The 18,120-nt window shown below is 40.1% G+C and overlaps 3 protein-coding genes across 8 annotated transcripts in view; 1 reads left to right on the forward strand and 2 right to left on the reverse strand.

Moving 5' to 3' along the window:
* The window catches only part of CROT (carnitine O-octanoyltransferase), a 235,564-nt gene that overhangs the window by 40,801 nt on the left and 176,643 nt on the right, over positions 1 to 18,120 (reverse strand). The gene's annotated exons all lie outside the window — the stretch shown is intronic.
* RPP38 (ribonuclease P/MRP subunit p38) lies at positions 1,314 to 3,426 on the forward strand. The gene is made up of 2 exons (XM_061346097.1): positions 1,314 to 2,019; positions 2,409 to 3,426. The coding sequence occupies exon 2, from the start codon at positions 2,440 to 2,442 to the stop codon at positions 3,280 to 3,282; it is 843 nt and encodes a 280-aa protein (XP_061202081.1). The 5' UTR covers positions 1,314 to 2,019; positions 2,409 to 2,439; the 3' UTR covers positions 3,283 to 3,426.
* The window catches only part of NMT2 (N-myristoyltransferase 2), a 34,862-nt gene continuing 20,364 nt past the window's right edge, over positions 3,623 to 18,120 (reverse strand). For 2 of the 3 annotated variants that reach the window (XM_061346096.1, XM_061346095.1), the window contains exons 6-12: positions 17,956 to 18,072; positions 17,124 to 17,294; positions 15,905 to 16,013; positions 12,147 to 12,317; positions 9,334 to 9,501; positions 7,326 to 7,463; positions 3,623 to 7,132 (exon numbers count right to left, since the gene is read on the reverse strand). In XM_061346096.1, the coding sequence (XP_061202080.1) occupies positions 7,112 to 7,132; positions 7,326 to 7,463; positions 9,334 to 9,501; positions 12,147 to 12,317; positions 15,905 to 16,013; positions 17,124 to 17,294; positions 17,956 to 18,072 (895 nt within the window). In that variant the 3' untranslated portion in view covers positions 3,623 to 7,111. The remainder of the gene's footprint in view (positions 7,133 to 7,325; positions 7,464 to 9,333; positions 9,502 to 12,146; positions 12,318 to 15,904; positions 16,014 to 17,123; positions 17,295 to 17,955; positions 18,073 to 18,120) is intronic. The other variant, XR_009724322.1, reaches the window with a different exon arrangement.

Raw genomic sequence — 18,120 nt, forward strand, 5'->3', positions numbered from 1 at the left:
TCTGGAGAACACCACATGCCAGCAGTCACACGCACACACAATACCTCGAGAATGCTGGCTTTATTTTGCCCTGATAAATACAGGGTTTAAAAAATGAGTATTAACTGATAAACTAACCTACACGATAACCACTAATGGAAAAAAATCCACCCCCCCATCTGCCAACTCATAAATTACTCATATTCATGCCTCTGTACACTTATAATTCCTTAAACAGGTTTAATCTACATGTATCTGTATAGTATTAAGCTATACTATTTTAGCGTTTTAACCCCTATAAACCCAGATAAAACCACAGAAACTGAGTGTGCTTGTACAGATTTGTCGCTGGCTCTCGGCAGGCTGTGGGAAACCCTGAGCATAGCTGCTTCTTACCTGTCACCTTACCGTGACAGAATACGATGTATACATGCAGTAGGGCACACACTGAAAAGCAGTGACAGACCTCCCTGTATCTGTGAAGTCCCTATGGAGTGCCTTTTGTCTTGGCCATTATTAGATGATGTACGACAAATCAGATCTATTACCCCCTATAAAGCAATTTACGGCAGCACTCAGAACGAGGAAATACCGAGAGCAGGCGTCTATCATCGGCGCTCAGAGGCCAATGCGCTGTTTGTCTACCCGGTACTGGCTACTGCCCGCCTGCAGCCGAGCCCCAGTACCTTCGCTCTCCGTCCGTCAGATCTACCCTAACCCTACCACCCCTTCCCGCCCTGCGCAGCCCCTTCTCCGCCCTCTCCCAGCACCGGCCCCAGAGCGGGAGGCGGGCAGCAGCAGCGGCACAGCCCACCATGCCAGCGCAGAGGCGGGCCGAGGGGCGGAGCCCGGCCGCTCTGGGTGCCGACGTGATGCAAGAGCCGCCGTGTGCCTGGGGAGCATGCGGGTGGTGGAGGTAGGGCTTACTTCGCTGATGGAGGCTGGAGGGGGACGGCTGAGGGCCGGGCTCTGGGACGGGTACGGGAGGGCGGCACGCTCCTGGGGTGGCGGCACTTTGGTCCTGGTTCGGCCTGCAGCTGATCCGCGGGCAGGCTGGGCCCAGCGACTAGGGGAGGCGGGTGGAGGCCCTGCCTCGGGCCGGCTTGGTGCGTTTGCAGCGCGATCTGCTGGTGCCGCGTCGTACCCGCGTTCCCGGAGCGGGTGCGCAGGTCTGTGGAGAGCGGTGGCTGCTGGCGGACGTTTCTCCCGTGCGCAGGAAGCAGGGGCCGGGCCGGTGGTGCGAGGTGCAGGAGTTCGGAGTGCTTTATTTCCTCGTTGCTTTATTTCCTGTTCTTGCACGCTTGTTTTCCTCAGTAGTGCCCATTTTGAAAAGGAAAAGTTAAACTGAAAAATCTCTCACCTCTTGCTCCTTTCTCAGGTATAAGTGACTGTCTTGGCTTGATAACCCTTGCAAAAGACTATCAGAGCATCCCTAATTGAAAGCTGTTAAAAACGATAACCCTCAGCTCTTTTTCTTTTTAACCTATCGTAAGCTTCCATTTCCAGTTCAGTCACATACAAGATTTCTAGTGGTCATTTCCAGTCTACAGCTGTTACTGAGTTTTGCTTGTTGCAACTGTGATGGTAAAGCAAAGGGGATCGGATAACTTAGTGGATGATAGCTCCATTAAGGACTAATGAAATAGGTTGGCAGATCTTCCATCCCTAATGGAGCCATTCTGGGTGGCTGGGAACAGAGGGAAATGGCAGCCCTGCCCTCCCCAGACAGTTTCTCCAGTTCCCAGTGTTGAAGGCAAAGGGCTGGGATGAATAGACCATCGTCTGGATGCCCTGCAGGGCACTGCACAGGTTCTGAGAGTACTGAGAGGGCACAGTGCTTTGCTGCATTTTGAAATGCCTAATCAGTTTCACTGTTCTCTGAAAACCACTCCTGTGTTTCTGACTCATGGATGACACCATCACAGTTTGCACTGCATTGATAAAACTCTTGTTTGTAAGCTTGGCTGTGCAATAATGAAGGTATCACTGATTCAGCAAGGAGATGGTGAATGGTAATCCAAGGAGGAGTGTGGGGCCTTGGTGAGTTACTAGGGGCTGTAGTCAGGCCTGCCTTCCTGCTCACTGTTACTCAGGACTAGATCAGTCAAGAGCTGTAACAGTTACGCTTTCCCTACATCCATTTCATTGAACCTAAAGGCATGGTCTAGGTCACACAAGAGTAAAAGACACATGAACTTTCTGGAAGCCCATAAAGGATTCCCTTCCTCCACGGAAAGCACAAGTTTATTAATAAGAGTCTGCAGGTTTCTGTCATACCTTCTAAATGCAGACATTAGACATGGATAGACAATGCAAACACAAGACATGGATTATGGAATGAAAAGGCAAAATTTTAAAAATCCTCAATAAAGTCAGGAAGTTGGAGTTTGTTTCACATTGTGATTCTGCTTTTTTTCTTCCCTTCACAGCTAGGGTGGCAAAACACAAAAGAGGCTCAGGATGTCTGTAATTCAGCAAGGGACAGCAACAGTTTGCAAAGCAAAGAAAGCCGCTGTAAAAACATGTCTAGATAACCCCTTTGTTTTAGAGTGGAAAACCATCGATGGAGAGGATATGCATTTTATACTACAGACCTTAGAAGAAAGGATTAAACATACTGGGCTTAAAAAGATTGAGACTCCAAGAGTGAAAAAACGTTCCCTTACAAAAAAACAAATGGAAAGAAAGCATGATGCTAGCACCAGCGAACTCCCTAAGGAAGAGAACGTAGAAGGCCATCAACAAAAAACGGGGTGGACTGACACAAGTATCAGAAGACAGCTTGCTATTGGAGTTAATGAAGTTACAAAAGCATTGGAAAAAGATGAACTTCTTCTCTTGCTGGTATGCAAGTCTGCAAAGCCTGCTATGATCACATCGCACCTCATTCAGCTGAGCGCAAGTCGAGCCACGCCAGCAGGGCAGGTTCCCCGTCTTAGCGAAACTATTGCACCGCTTCTCGGCTTAACATCCATTCTAGCACTAGGCTTTAAGAAGCAGTCTGATAAATTTACAGAAGCAATAGCAGCAATAATTCCCAAGATACCAGCCTTGGAAGTGCCATGGTTTCAGCACAGAACTGAAGAATCTGTGGATTTTGCTCATGAAGGTTCTTCAGAAAATGAGGAACCTGAGCAGCTTGCAGAGGTGCTGGGGGATGAGTTCGTGAGCCTGAAGCGGAAGCGTATGGAAAGCAATCTTTCAGATGTGATTTTGCAGCCTATGAAAATCAAGAAACTTGTTCCAAATCCAAATAAGATTAAAAAACCACCTCGCAAAAAGAAGAAAGCTTTTTCAGCATAACTGATTTTTTAAATGCAATATGGAGTACAGCTGTAACTGAACTATCTTGTTAGGCTTTAGGGTGTAAAGCACTTGAATACAAGGTGGGCTTGTTGTTGCATTCAGTTGAGGTACTTTCTGTTTTAATAAAGAATGTTGCTCAAACTTGGGTGCAAGTCTTTACCTGGGAGCAAATATTTCATTTGCACAGAGTTAAAATTGATAATGAATATTCTGATGTAATTTAAGAAATCATAAGTCCATCTTTGGAATTAATGCAAAGCAGTAAACAAATTTTGTATTTTTATACAGATGAACATGCTTCAAGCAAAACAGATTTAAATATAATTATTCAAACAAGTCAATACCAAAAGTGAAAGTTTATTTAAACAAAGGTCCATGCCAGTATAACTTTTAAAGCTGGTTCAATGCTTGTTTCAAGTAAACAGCACAGTTGGACTTCCCTTTGGAACTGTCATAGTTTCCTGAACTATAACCTTGTTCTGGTGAAGAACATAGGCAGACGTGACTTCCATAATACCTGGTGTTTCATATGCTGAAGGAACAATATTTTCAAATACAGAACAAACCCCAGTTACTACTGCTGCATTTTGAAAGATGAATTCCTTATGCAAGCTGTTAACACACACCCTGTGAGAAAATGTAAGCTAACCTAAACTCCATTTGATTTCTAAATGGTGTCTATTAATTTCCCAGGAAATTAGGTAAGTCATACACTGTTGGGTATAAAGTAGGTGACAGCTGTAACTGCTACAAGACTGAACGCATTCCACGTATCTTTTGAGTGTTCTTTAGTTTTACTAGAGACTACAAATAGTTTCCTAATGAGATATTTGTGTTGTAGGAAGGAGGGGGAATAGTGCTGCAATTCAGACAATCAGACAGCCGAGGAACTTACTTGGCACTCTGCAGTTTAAGCAAACATCAGTATGGTATTGTAGAAGAAACACAAAATACTTTGAGTTACTTTGTATTCTTAAAAATGGAATTTACATGTTGTATGTTTCAGAAATTTGCTAATCCAAATACCCAGTACCATCAGATACCTAATCTGTATTTTGGGGTTTTTTCACGTGACTTTAGTTCATGACCAACTACAAATGGAGGCAGTAGCAATGATTCTGTAATCGTGATGCTCCCTTAAGTTTAAACAAAAGTAAGATACTTAATGCCAAAATTTCCGTCCTCCTTGGCTGAGGGTGGCAAGAAAAGATGAGGGGGTTTTTGCCTGGCTGTGTAGTCCTTCATACATAGCCTTTGTTCTGGCTTTTTGTATGCAAAAAAACTTGAAGGCATACTAGCACTAGTGTACTTAGCCATGCTAGTTAACTAATGTTTCCAAGACAGGGAAGTTTACCGTTCAGATTCAGAAACAAAGGGCACTGTTCTCCCAGAATACAGTACAAGGGTGGCCACATGCCTTCCTTCATGTGCAGTTACCACAAGACTAGGGCAGAAAGCCAGGATCAAGTCTTTTACCTGGACATATTTGGGCCCATCATAGCCTCAATGCTTCTCCAAACAACAGTGCTGGGGAGGATTTCCCTTCTGATTTCAGAGAAAAGGTCTGGCTATCCCTTCTTCCACTTGCATTTCCATGAAGGGAAGGGAAGGCAGAGAACAGTGCGCATATATTTCACCTGGCATTCAAGATCACCCCTCCAGGTAAGGGAATGTCTGGCCACAACCATTTCTTAGCAACTCAGTACCCTAGTCATGAAGACAGAGCTATGCCCTGCTATCCCACCTCATGTTGAACAGCACCCAAGTGAGCTCTGCCTTCAAAGCTGAAGCAGAACGCACTGAGCCCCTTGGTGCACCTTCCTCCTCATCCCAGCAGGCTCCAATGCCAGTGTCCAGCCAGGAAGGCACCTTATTGCCTTTTGGGAATTAAGAACTAAGTCTTTGATGGAGTTGAGATTAAATCCTTCTTAAAACCTCAGATATCATTACCATCAGTTGCAGTTTCAGGCACTTAATTCTGCTCAGGCCTCACACAGGGAGTCAAAGCTCCCGCTGCACCATCTGTTAAGAATGCTACTAGCAGACAGCTATCAGAGGGCCAAAGCTGTAGAGCCCAGCTGCACCATTAGATGCCTGAAAGATCTCCTCTGAAGCCCTTTTGAATTAACGAGGTCCTGAGCTGATGCACACCCAGGGGTCAGACAAACCATGTTCCACCCCTTCCTTTGTTTGAAGGAAGTCAAATGCTTTAATCGTAGAGCATAAGGGAAAGTATTTATCACTGTCTCTAGGCAATTCCACAAGAAAAAGAAACCAAACCACAAACCATTCACACATTGGAGAAGGAGTGGGAAGAAAGAAACACCCCACTGCTATAAGGAGGTGGGTAGGGCTAGCAGTTGTTAAGAACAGACAAAATTTATCTTCGTCCAAGTTGATGTTTTCAGGTACAGAATTCAACTTCCAGCAAAATCTGCTTTCAGAATTACAGGCATGTTTAAAAGGAAAGTTTAGACATCTGCATTTCATGAGATATTCATGTCACATTCAAAAGATGCTTACAGCATGGAGGCTTCACTACCACAATTTGGCACTTTTCAGCTAGAACAGTTTCTTACTGCAGACTTCCTCAGTGCTCACGTTACTGCAGCATGCGTGAGCTGAAAGAACTGCGACCATACCTAGCTATGACACTATGCTGGAATGCATATAAAGTGCTTCAGAAGCCACTCTGGTTGCTAAGCATTCATGAGGGAATTAACAGCTCCCCCCAGCAACAAAGATCAGCCCTTCTACATTTCAGGAAGTGCAGTATAAAGACTTCCAAGGACTGAGTGTAGAGCGTTTCTCTTCTGCTTACCAGCCACATGTATAGCAAAACTTCTTGTTCCAAAGTCAGGATAAAAACACTACCAGGAACAATTTCTGAATACATATTTACAAGATAATTTTCATTAGAATTACAGACTTCATAGGAAATCAAAGTAGACAAAGGAATATGTGCAATTTCGCAGAAGCGTTGAAAACATTCAAACTACAAATATCCTGATAGCACTACTAAAATTCTTAGTTTTACACACAGGCTGATGTTATTCTACTGAGGAAAAACTAAGGTTTTGTGCCACAACTGTAAATTAAGTACAGTAATGTATTATCATTCCGGCAACATAGATAACACCTGCACTGAACAGTGCGATACTGTTAAATCAATCCACTGATCTATCGAAGATCAAAGTACAAATCTATTTTTATTGATTTGGCAGCGTTGCTTATGGAGAAACAAATGCACTAGTTAAACCAGTACATTGTCATACTGCTCTAGTTACAAAAACATCCAGGACTTCCATAGAGCTACAAACGTATTGTACTTCATTGTTTTTCCCCCAAATGATGATATCCATGTGAAGTAAATAAGCAAAGATACTCAAGTTTGTATCCTTCATTCTGTTACACTGACAAACATACACCACCACTTAATAAATAGAAATGCAGCAGTTCATCCACATAATAGCAAATATTTTTGTACCCTAATCCACCACTGAAGTTCAGTTTGTACAAAACAGTCTTTTCTACAGAGTGGAAAAAAAATACCTTCTTCTCATCAAGGTGCAAGCTAAGCTTTGAAACTTAAATGAATGTGCTTTTATTCTTTTATGGACAATAAAAGAGTTTCATGGACCTTCTGATCTATCTGAAAATGCATAAATTTGGTCACATATGGATGTCTTCATTGTTTGGGTTTAATGGACTACCTCAGTATCACTGACGTTGTGCTTTTACTCCTCTTGAACAACACCGTTCCAAGAGTTATGGAGATCAAATTAACTCAAACGATGACCTCAAAGTTCTAGAAACGTAAGTGTCCTCATTGTAATACAAGACCAACCTAAAGGAAGATGAAAAAGGCAGCATTTTAGTTTAATTATAGCAATAAATCTAAATAGCATTATTTTTCTGCATGCCAATTATAGATCTTAAATATGACTGATTAAAAAAGTTATTTTAAAACATTTTGGCCTGTGTAGATTAATGTACCATTTCACCAAAGAGAATTCAGGAGCCCTTTTTTTCTCCCTTACCTTTTCAGATTCCATGCCAGGACACCTCCAGTTGTACAAATAATACTGCAGATTTCCATCTCCAATCCCAAACTTGAGCTTTTCCAGGAATGTTTTGTTTTCCATTAAGTCTAGTGCATTGAATACATCAAATCCTTTCTGGCAATAGCAAAACATTTTTTAAGTTTTACCTTTTAAAGTTTCAAATGGTACATACAGCATGGCACACAATATCCAAGAGACTAGGCTAATTAAGTGGAAAAAAAGACAAGGGAATAAATCTTGCCTTTTAATTAGGTACACACATAAAGAAATCTTCCCAATAAAAAGGAAGGCACAACTTTTCTCAAAGATTACCTCCAAAAAGGCAGGAATTTCAAAGCCACTTTCAGGGGTAAAGGTCTGAAGAGTCCCTAAAGCATTATCCATTATCTTATTCCTATAGATAGGTATTTTTTTACAGTCACATACAGTGTTTTGGCACACATGGGCTACTCCACCTAAAGCTGCATTAATACAGCTTATGGTGTTTTCAGCCATTTCTCATTCTGTTAATGATAAATACTTTATTTCTGTGATTTGGTCCTTTTCTGAAATGCCGTTCTATTTAGAACTCAAATCTTCCACATTACTCTCCCTCATGCACCCTCTACCAAGTCCTCTCTTCTTCAGCCTCCCAAATTCACCACTCAAAGAGCCATTCTGCTCCCAGAACAGTCACACAGCCGATCTACTCACAGGGTTCTGTTCAGCAACACAAACATACTCAAATTCCAGCTTACTGTGAACTCTTAACAAGCAACATAGAAATAAAGTCAGTTAAGCCATCACAGTGACAGTCATCATGTACAAATAGCTGAATTTGCTTGGGGTTCTGGATATAAAACTCCATTTGCTTGCAATTAACTGTGAGGGAGTCTGACCTAAGAACCTGCACTCTTAACAGCACAAAGGCATTGTGCCAGCAGGACATTAGGCACGCATGTGACTGCTTTCATGTATCTTTAAGTCTGAGCAGATATAGCCTTTGCAGACCATCCCTGGCATCATACAGGATCAACACAGAAATCCTGTGCCACATGCAGCACAGACGACTCTGAATGTGGTCTGCTGGACCACAGCTAGAATTCCTTGCATTGAGCACTCAATCTGGTAGGTGTAACACCACAACTAGTGCAGCAGCAACACTTCAGATGGGAGGGGCAAGCTTCAAGCATGAGGAGCAGAAAACATGCTTATGCTCTGCAGCATGTTGGGAATGGTTGCTAGAATGAATACCGTGGACTGGATGAAGCCTGTGCAATGCTGTGAACTGACAGGGCTAAACAGGTCCCTGAGAATTCAGAGTGCTGGGATGTGCATTACTTGCACAGATCTGTACTATACTGCTAAACTGGTGTTTGCACTGCAGTCCCATGAAACCCTGATGATTAAGGACTGAGTATTAAGTTTTCCATCAGACAGCACCAAACTCTTAAAATTCCTATGTTCAAAAACTTCCACTGTAGTTTCTTCCATTCAACTAAACTGTCCGTCAGTGTAATTCCATCCATGAAGGTGTGTTTAAAAGCTACAACATAACAGACCTTTACAGGCAGCAATATGAAATGATAAAGCTTGCACAAAAGAACTTTCAGGTTTTGTAGAAATAAAAAATAGTTTAAAAAACCAAAATGTATTTAACAGAACTAATGAAACTATTTTAGTGATACTTTCCATTCTTCTGGTACTTACTGAATATGGTCATGAGTGTGCTCTTGGATTATTTACAGAGCTCACGCTATTGCAAACACTTGATCTTCACGCACTTGTCATTCCCTAGCATTGCTCAAAGGAAAAACAAGCATGGCATTTTATACTTTAATATATATATATTGTATATGTCTCATCAACCGCACTCTGTGCTGTGAACAGTAGAAGAAATCAGAATTCAATGATATGGAAAAATTCCTGCTGGTTCTTAACTTCCCAGCTCTCCTAAGAATACTTTTGTGAAAGAAGCAGAAAAAAACCACCCAGCACAACTTACCAATTTAGCTATAATGAGTGCATCATTCATTAAGTCCAAGAGGGGGGTCTCTGTATGAATATTGTAAAAGGAATAGGCAGCTTTGAGGCTTTTATGAACAGGATGGTGCATCACTGTTGACGGTAACGTGTAGAAACTCAGCAAGTCTGTTAAAATACCATTTGAGCCCTACAAAAAAAAAGAAAGAAGTCGATTAATAAGAAGTAACGGCTTGATTATCGGTTAGGCTAACATGACTGTTCTAAGCAAAGTAATAAATACAGCACAGTTCTGTGGTCTGTAAGTATTACAGCGTAACAGGTAATTTTGGCTAAGGTTTGAATAAACTGAATTCTTGCCAAGGATGTATCTATACATCAGAGCGAGACTGAAGCCTGAAACATTCACTTCAGAAAAGGAAATAATTTAGGTTTTTCTAGTCTATTCCACCAATAACATGCTGACAGGCAGTTGCCAAAGCATTACAGTTTTCCAAGCTTAGCCTAATATCAGAAGAGCACACTTCCAAAAAAAGCACATAAATTTGTTTGCAATTGAAATAATTTTTAAAAGAATGTTTTTCAAAACTGATGTTGTTCACAGTGAGGAGTAATTTTCTCAACTTTCTAATACCAGGGAAAAAATGTACAGTGCTGGTATACAAAGCAGAGTTAAATCAGTTCTAGCGACTGTTGATCAACTATTAATCCATTTGCTACAATTATTAATCCATTTGCTAAACAACTGCTAAAGCACACTGACATTCTATTAAGAACAGTAGCGATCAAAAAAGGTACTTATACAGAAATCTAAAGTATCCTACACAAACTCTCTTCATCTGTCATGCACAGAACACAGTTTAACTACCTGCTGGAGTGTAGATTAGTAGGAAATGGGAAATAATTATTATATGTGTTATGACTGACACACTGACCACAAAAAACCTACCCAGGTTTTCACTCCTGCTATTCCGATTGGGTCTCCTGATATCTCCAAGAAGATAGGGCAAAGGAGACACACAAATGCTTGTTCTTGCTTGTTTGCTTTGTTTTGAATGACTGGTGCCCACTATTTTGAAGTCAGTGATGGACCTCATTTGGATCCTTAAATTGACAGTACTTCTACAGTAAAAAGTGAGTTGAACCCACCACATGCAAAAAAGCTATTGTCTCAGAGCAGGTACAGATTCTGTAGTAGAGATAAACTAAAAACAACAGAAAAGTTACTAAGTCCCTCACTAAATTCAGTAAGGACAATAAAAATGTTAATTCAGGAATTATATAGTATATTTTAAGGTTTTAGCTCTGCACGCTACAAATATGACTTAAAAATCTGATGCCAGCTTTGCCAGGTCACACATATCTTTAAGCACTAACCAATCTACATTTTGTATAGTGAGAAACTAGTTCAAGATACAGCATAAAACAAATAAGTGAAGATTGCACTGTTCAGTTAAAATGGCACTGCCAGTGGTACACTCATGGTGATCTAACAGGTCACCAGATTTTTCTGCAGTCTTCAACTCACCAACAAAGCCAAAACAACCCAGGGAGTGGGGAGTGAAGAAGAGCAAGTGGAGAACAAAGGAGGGACAATAACTTAAATTATACTATGGAAGACTCCAATGAGCACTAGACCCACTGCAGAGAAAGTAGAAAGCTAAGCTTGGGACAATGACAACTGACAAAGCAGGACCTCTCATCTCCATCAGCAGTAAGTTTCTAAATTCAGCTGAGACTCCTGCACAAAGTCAGGCTGCAATGTGGGAACAGTGAGCATAACAACCTCCAGCTTCTGTGAGGAGCTGGTAGGCTGAGGAATGTTAGTGCTGATTATTGTCAAATAACCTTGTCTCTAACCAATACACTAAGTGCAATGTCTACAACTGATTTAGTGTGGACTCAAAGGGAAGAGCGCCTCTTTCTCCACGCCTCTTTCTCCACTAGCTTTACTACAGCTATCCTAACCATGCCTTGGAGATTTCCAATCCAAATGTTGATCTATTCCTGCACTGTTTATTTTGCAAGAAGTGTTGTGACCAGCAGGCTGGAGGGTGGGAGTAGTAGGTTGGGGAGGGAAGAATAAGTGTTAGGAACAGATGATGCTCTCCATCTTTTTAGTGGACAAATACTGTAATTTTCAAGATAATTTAACTGCTAGCTGACAACACTCACAACAGCACCAAGGGTTGTTAACTTTTACTTCCCTATTTTACATTTACATGTATATATGTACAGACACATACACAGACACGCACACACACACTTTTTTACTGGGAAAAAAAAAACATTTTACTGAAGCAGATCATCAAAAAACCTAATTACCCCAGCAGGTGCCCCTAAAATTGGGTTTTAAAATACAGGATTTTGAACTAGTGTATGGCAAAACCAAACACCTGAGAGAATGATACTGAACTCAAACCAAATCCTTATCTCAGTCATTGTGTCATTTTTCCTTTTTTCTAGAAAACAAGATTTGAAGACTGCTGCTTATTATCATGTCATATGTCTACAGAAGAAAAGGACAAATGGAGGTGGAAGGGTTGTTTTTAAAAATACATAAAGTTCTTTTCTACAATATTTCCAAGATAGTGATATTTTGAATTTTTAAAATTCTTAGAAATATCCTGTTATAAGAGCTACAGTTTATCACAGCCGAATGGTCTCACATTAACAGGATGCAATGCAAAGAACAAAGCTTGGAATCATGGTATCAAATTCTACCTATAGCACACATTTTTCATACTGTCTGCATTTCAAGAACTTGATGCAGACATTAGCTTTTATAAGCACCATTCACATACACATTCATCAAGTAGTTAGGGTATGTTTTACCTCTACTACGTAAGTGTCAATAATATGCTCCCGAGGCAGGAACCAGTGAGCTACCTCTTCTTCATCCATCACAGGAGCAAGATTAAACTGTTTCAAGTAAGTGTTGATTAATTCTTGTACTGCTTTAGTATCCTTTTGTTCCATTGGTCTCAAACCTGAAGTCTTTGTGGCCTTATTGTAACAAAAGAAAAACAGATATTAAAATGATGAAAGGAAAACTGCATACACAGCAAAGGCTGAAAGTAGGTTGCAGACTCAATCCATTTGCTATAATGCATTCCTTATTAGCCTACTTTACCCCAGCCACCTAATTCATTATGCTATTTTGCAAACGGCTTTCAATCAGAATTCCCTCTCTTCTAATTATTGAGACAGTTTGGGGCATTTCAATCTTTATATTTCATTACTGAAACAGTTTCTTTTCTCCAGAGAAATAGACGCCATTGCCAACAGCCTAGACTTCACTCATTTTGTATTGTTTAAGGTTTTTTAGGGCAGTCCTTATTTCTTATCTTCTTCTGAACTACCTAGGGCCCAGACACAGAAACAAAATATAAAGCAACTTGTGTATCAGAAAATAATCTGAAGACAAGAACACTTGTGATTCAGCCAAAGTCAGCTGATAAAGTATAATTAGAAATCACTTTTTTTTTAAAGTCCACCTATTATTAACACTTGCAAACTCCCTCGCTAATTCAACTTTCTGTACAGGCACAACCGCTGTTTGTGTTAACAAGAAGGATCCTCATAACTTCCAAGCGCCCAAAATTAAAAACCTACAGTATTTTAACACATAAAGTTATTTCTATGGCTTTAAACATCAGCAAAGGAAATACTGCTTTCCAGTACTACGCAATTAATGTTTAAACAAGCAAAGGTGATTAAAGCTTTCTCCACTGCTTTTATTAGCTTTCCTGAATGTTTTCTTTTAGAGATGCTAAAGCTTGTTCTTTTCAGAGCTCATTTATCCTGCTTCATCTGTCTGAACTACATACACATACTACATTAATCACAGCAAAGTCAATTGCAAGAGCAGCCAGGTAGAGACTTGATTACTGGAATGCTGAAATTAGTGTATCTGATTATGGTCTGCTCAGAAGACATTATTCAGGGGGAGGTATTTATTCACATACTCTGGGAGTCAGCAGCAAGATGAAAAAAAATCAAGGCATATTTTTCCACAGCTCTGGCCTGTGTATTATATTTCAGTCTTCCTGCTTTCCTCAGCAGCCTGGGACTATGGTTTGTCTCCACAACAGCACTTCATCTAGATTTTTAAATGCCCTAAATCCATAGGGGTATTCACCTGACTCATCAACATGACAATTCCTATGCTGTATTTCATTCATAACCTATAAAAGGTTAATTTTGGCATCCTCCAAGCCTTTGTCCTTCTCTACAGCCATACACTGGAACAGGATGGGAGGAAAAGCAGCTGGGCTGGAACATCCTTATCCCCCAGAACACTCAGAATGGCCACCGGTAAACAATTATCTACAGCCCCACAAGCGAGGGAAAGTATACAGAACTGGGCTAAAATTTGTTTCTCTGATCCACATATCAAGCTGCACTGGCACATATTCATGCCAGTATCCTGGCTCAGGATCACAGTCAGGAAAAGACATACAGAGACAAAGATGCTCCTGTCTTTAATCTAAACACAGCCAAAACCTACCTCTTTCAGAAAACTCCTTGCTCAAGAGATTAAATACTTAGGGAAAAAAAACCCACTTTATTTATTATATCTATAGGTACATGCACAAATGCAACCTTGACTGAGGGTGGTAGTTATTAATTAATAATATTTAACCTTTTTAATTCAGAGTGTTCAAGTGATTAGGAATGATTAATTCCTGTTAAAGGGAGACTAGCTTCCAGCAGCAATGATATTCCAAGGACACTACAAAAAGAGGTTAAAATGCAAGAAACAGTGTCTGATGCTGAGGGACAGGACAGTGAGGACTCAATGAACAAATTTATGTGATTGTACTGTTTATGGCAACAGCCTGAAGCTGAGGATTAAGATCCTCAAGAGCACTTAAACCCTTTCTCAAGGAAAAAGAAAAAACAACACAAAACCCAAAACCACCGCCAAAGCACAAGACCTAAAGAGAAAACATTAACATGAAGATTAAATCTTTATTTTCCATGGGAGAAGCTCCCAAATCCAATCTAAAAATAGACAGCTGGGGCATATGGACTCCTACATCACTTGGTTTTAAAAGTTGCTTTTCAAAGCACCTGTTTTCTATTTGCACATCTCTGTACAGTATGTTTGCCTTAGCTGCATGTTCTGAACGAGTTATGATGTATTCTTTGTTTTCCATTATTTATTTTTCTGTTGAAATCTGGGTTTTTATGATTAGGACAGGAAGATGCTCAGGATGCAATTGCTGTTGTTTCTAATGATTCTCTGTAGGTATACTTTTTGTACTGTAAGAAAGATCCTTATTCTTTATTCTTTACCTGTACTGCTTCCATGAGAAACAGTACTAGAGTTGCCATCAAAACCTGTATTTGAAATGGTCTACTGCACTTTTTCAGACTATTAAAAAAGTCGTCTCGATTTGATGGAAGCTATATTAAGCTCTCCATGATTAAAACCTAATTAATTTGGTTATTAATTCTTAAGCTCTGAAAACTGCTGCCCTGCAACAGGGGAGAACCTGCATGTACAGACACAGGTATAAGCAGGCAGCACAGAAAACCAGTCTCTCTGACAGCAGCGGGAGTCCAGATCGAGCCATGGCATGTGCTTTATTCCAAGAAGTACTTAGTGTACTACTAACATATACAAGTAGTAAGAGAACCTGCTGCATCAAGCTAAATATAAACAGATGCAATTTTCCAAGTCAGATAAATCACTACAAAGTACTACAAGTGAGGAAAAATGTATTTTTTTTTAACCAAAAGGGAGGGTTTGTTTAAATAAAGGCTTACTGATATGGTACAGGTAAGGGGCATTCTGCAATCCCTCCAAATAGAAAAGTAGCTTTTACAAGCAAAGAAATTGCTTTCAAATCATAAAGCTCAGGCTATCTTCTTTAAGCTATTAATTACGGCAATGAGATTTTTTAATAGTACATCTCAGACTACTTACAGTGACTTGTCCTGTCTTGGAAATGCATTCTAAGGCTTTTTGCCAGCCTGACTACTAGCTGCAAACATAAGGAAAAATATTTGTAACCAACCTAGCTATGCCAGAACACCTGGGGTTTTTTTTAGCTAGACCATCCAAATAAACAGTACACAACATACTGAGGTGGCTTTTCCTGAGCCTGCTTACTGCAGAACAACATTATCCAACAGCAAAAGTTGTGAATTAGACTCAAATCAAAAACCCCACTGTACTCGATCAGCTTTCTGATGGACTTCTCTGAGATTTTTAAGACATGTACTGATGCTTTGTTGTTCCCGTAATCTCTTACTAGATTAAACATACAGAGAATAGTTTTACACATCTTTAGCTCAATCCCACATGTATAAATCAAGGTTTCTGTTTTGTTCTTTGTTTGTTTATGGCTTTTAGATCAAAAGTTCTATTTTCTCCATATACAGATCTACATTTCTAACAACAGTCTCTTCTGTTTAGTATATCCCTTAAGGTCTTTTTTATCAACCAGAGATTTTTTATTTTTTAACCCAATGTCCTGCACACACTGCCTTTCCACAGAAAAACCTGTGCTGTCAGAGACAGATGGAAGGTTATTTTGGGCCTCACAGTAACTGTGGGGTTCTCTGTAAGTCATACTGCTTACATCAGGAAGTCTGTAGAGCTTCATCGTTCTTTGTAGAGTCATGTTTCTACTCAAGTGTGAAAATTTCACCTCCACCAGTTTTCTGGGATTCAGTGATCGATGCCAATACCTGGAAATAAAATTAACAATGAGATTAAATAGCATCTATTTCCCTACTTTCTCACATTGCACCTCATGTACAAATTTGTTTCTAAGCAAACCTGTACTGTGCCTGTAAGAAGCTTCAGCAAAAAACATATAAAGAAAAGTTACATCCAAGCAGTAGCTTTCAACAAGGCCTGCTACCACCATATCTTTAAACCAAGCAAATGGTTCTCATTACAGAATGAGTAATCACATTTTAGTATATTGCCCTGAATATCTCACCATAACATTTATTTTGTTGTATAGACAGGACCCTCTCCTCATGTCTAAGCAGTCTGCTGAAGGAGATCTCCCCTTCCTAGCAGATCATCGTCTAACAGAACATCACTAGTTACTCTAACACAGCATGGCTTTTTTTGTCTATCCTTCCTTACAAAAGCTGACAGGACCTTCGGTGTTGATAAGTACAAACACAATTTCACATGAAGAAGTACCCTGTGCTCCAGGACAGACAGCTGAACTAATACTGCTGGAACTAAACTTTTCCAAATAGAAACAAAATCCATCCCAAGTAAACAAAAATTATCCTTGATTACATACAAGTCTTCTCATGTGATAGTCTTCCCACCTTTATCAAATGCTGATCAAGTTCTCCTTTCTCCAGGAAAAATGAAAGTTGTTCAAAAAAGCAAATCATACAATTCCCAGAAATGCTCTGCCATCTCTGGCAGGCAGCCATGTCAACAGGGAAGTGCCCCAGCAGGGAAACAAACCACTTGAAAAACACAGGTATACAATGTTGTCATTGCTAGCATGGCTCCCACCAGAAGGTCAACAGAAACATCTCTTAGTCTGTTTTTAAGGTATGATAAACAAACCCAAAATTAGATTATAGTCCAAGAAACTGTTTTATCCAAAACAGTGGAATGAAGGAATGAAAGAAGAAAGGGGGAAAAAAAAGGAGACAAGGAAGGAAGGAGACATGGAAACCCCACCCTGACGCTTTCAGGTTAGTCAGGGCCACAACAGGTAATCTCTTTAAATTTTATGCTTGTAATGTTTCTAGCCAATTACATAACACGTTCATTAAAATGACTCCTACAGGAACTGATATTATGAACATCACCTAGGTTACCTGCAAGTGGCTACAGGTTTGGGGAGTACCACTCCAGCAGTGTAAACAGCCTGAAAAATTCCTTCCAGGTTTACTCTTCTGGTTATTTCCCGAATGAGGACAGGTGCTACCCGTTTAGATCTCAGTTTCTTATGGACACATAGAAAATTGATCTCTACCATTTTCTTCACACTAAAAGGACATTAAATAGTGGAAAAGTTAACAAGAGTTGCACATTGCATATTTTCATTTGCATAATTGTACCTTTCCATGTTGTGACAGAAGAATTCAAGGTAAAAATAAATCAGCCTGTGAAAAAGTATATCTGCAATAAATGCTAATCCATGATACCGCAACTGCAATGGCAAATTGTGCAACATGCAAACTGTGTCTAAGGCGTTTGCAACACTCCTTTTTCAGAGCTCTATTGAGACTTGCCTCACTTTAAGATGCAGTGTGGCATCCAAGCTCATGCTATATGGTATCATAGTACTTGTCAGTACATGAAGACCTGGCCAACGAAGTCCATCTGATGGACTATCCTTTAAATACCTTCCTGGAGGGTCAGGAAACTGTGTCATTATCTGTATCATCTATCAATAAGAAAATTCCTTAACTATGTATTCCTGGTCTTCACTGTAAGCAGTCCATGAGCTCACGAGCTTGGAGGGGTGGGGTGGAGGAAGAAGAGTAGAAAAAAAAGTCACTGCTGCACACACAGGATTCATTTGACTTTATGGTCAGTAAGCATCCTTCTCTCCTTTTAAAGTTCTCTGTGGCAATGGATACCAGTTTAAGATTTGTTTCATGGTGTTATTCTTTTACAAAAAGCAAAAGTAATTATGCATTTTACCTGTCATAAATACGAATATTTGCAGGGATGGCACTTATGAATCCTACCAGTTTTTTGTTTGAAGACACTCTAACCCCACAGTGCCACTGGGGTAACCAGCCCGGAGGACGTAGCGCCCTAGAATTGATGACAGAAATAATTACAAATTACTGCCTAAGAAGATGT

This window comes from Neopsephotus bourkii, unplaced genomic scaffold (assembly GCF_033783945.1).
Source record: "Neopsephotus bourkii isolate Nb327-2 ecotype Australia unplaced genomic scaffold, CSIRO-AGI_Nbou_v1 NB_257, whole genome shotgun sequence".
NCBI lineage: Eukaryota > Metazoa > Chordata > Aves > Psittaciformes > Psittacidae > Neopsephotus > Neopsephotus bourkii.

Coding starts and splice junctions, on each gene's coding strand:
- RPP38 (XM_061346097.1), top strand. CDS start 2,440: ATGTCTGTAATTCAGCAAGGGACAGCAACAGTTTGCAAAGCAAAGAAA.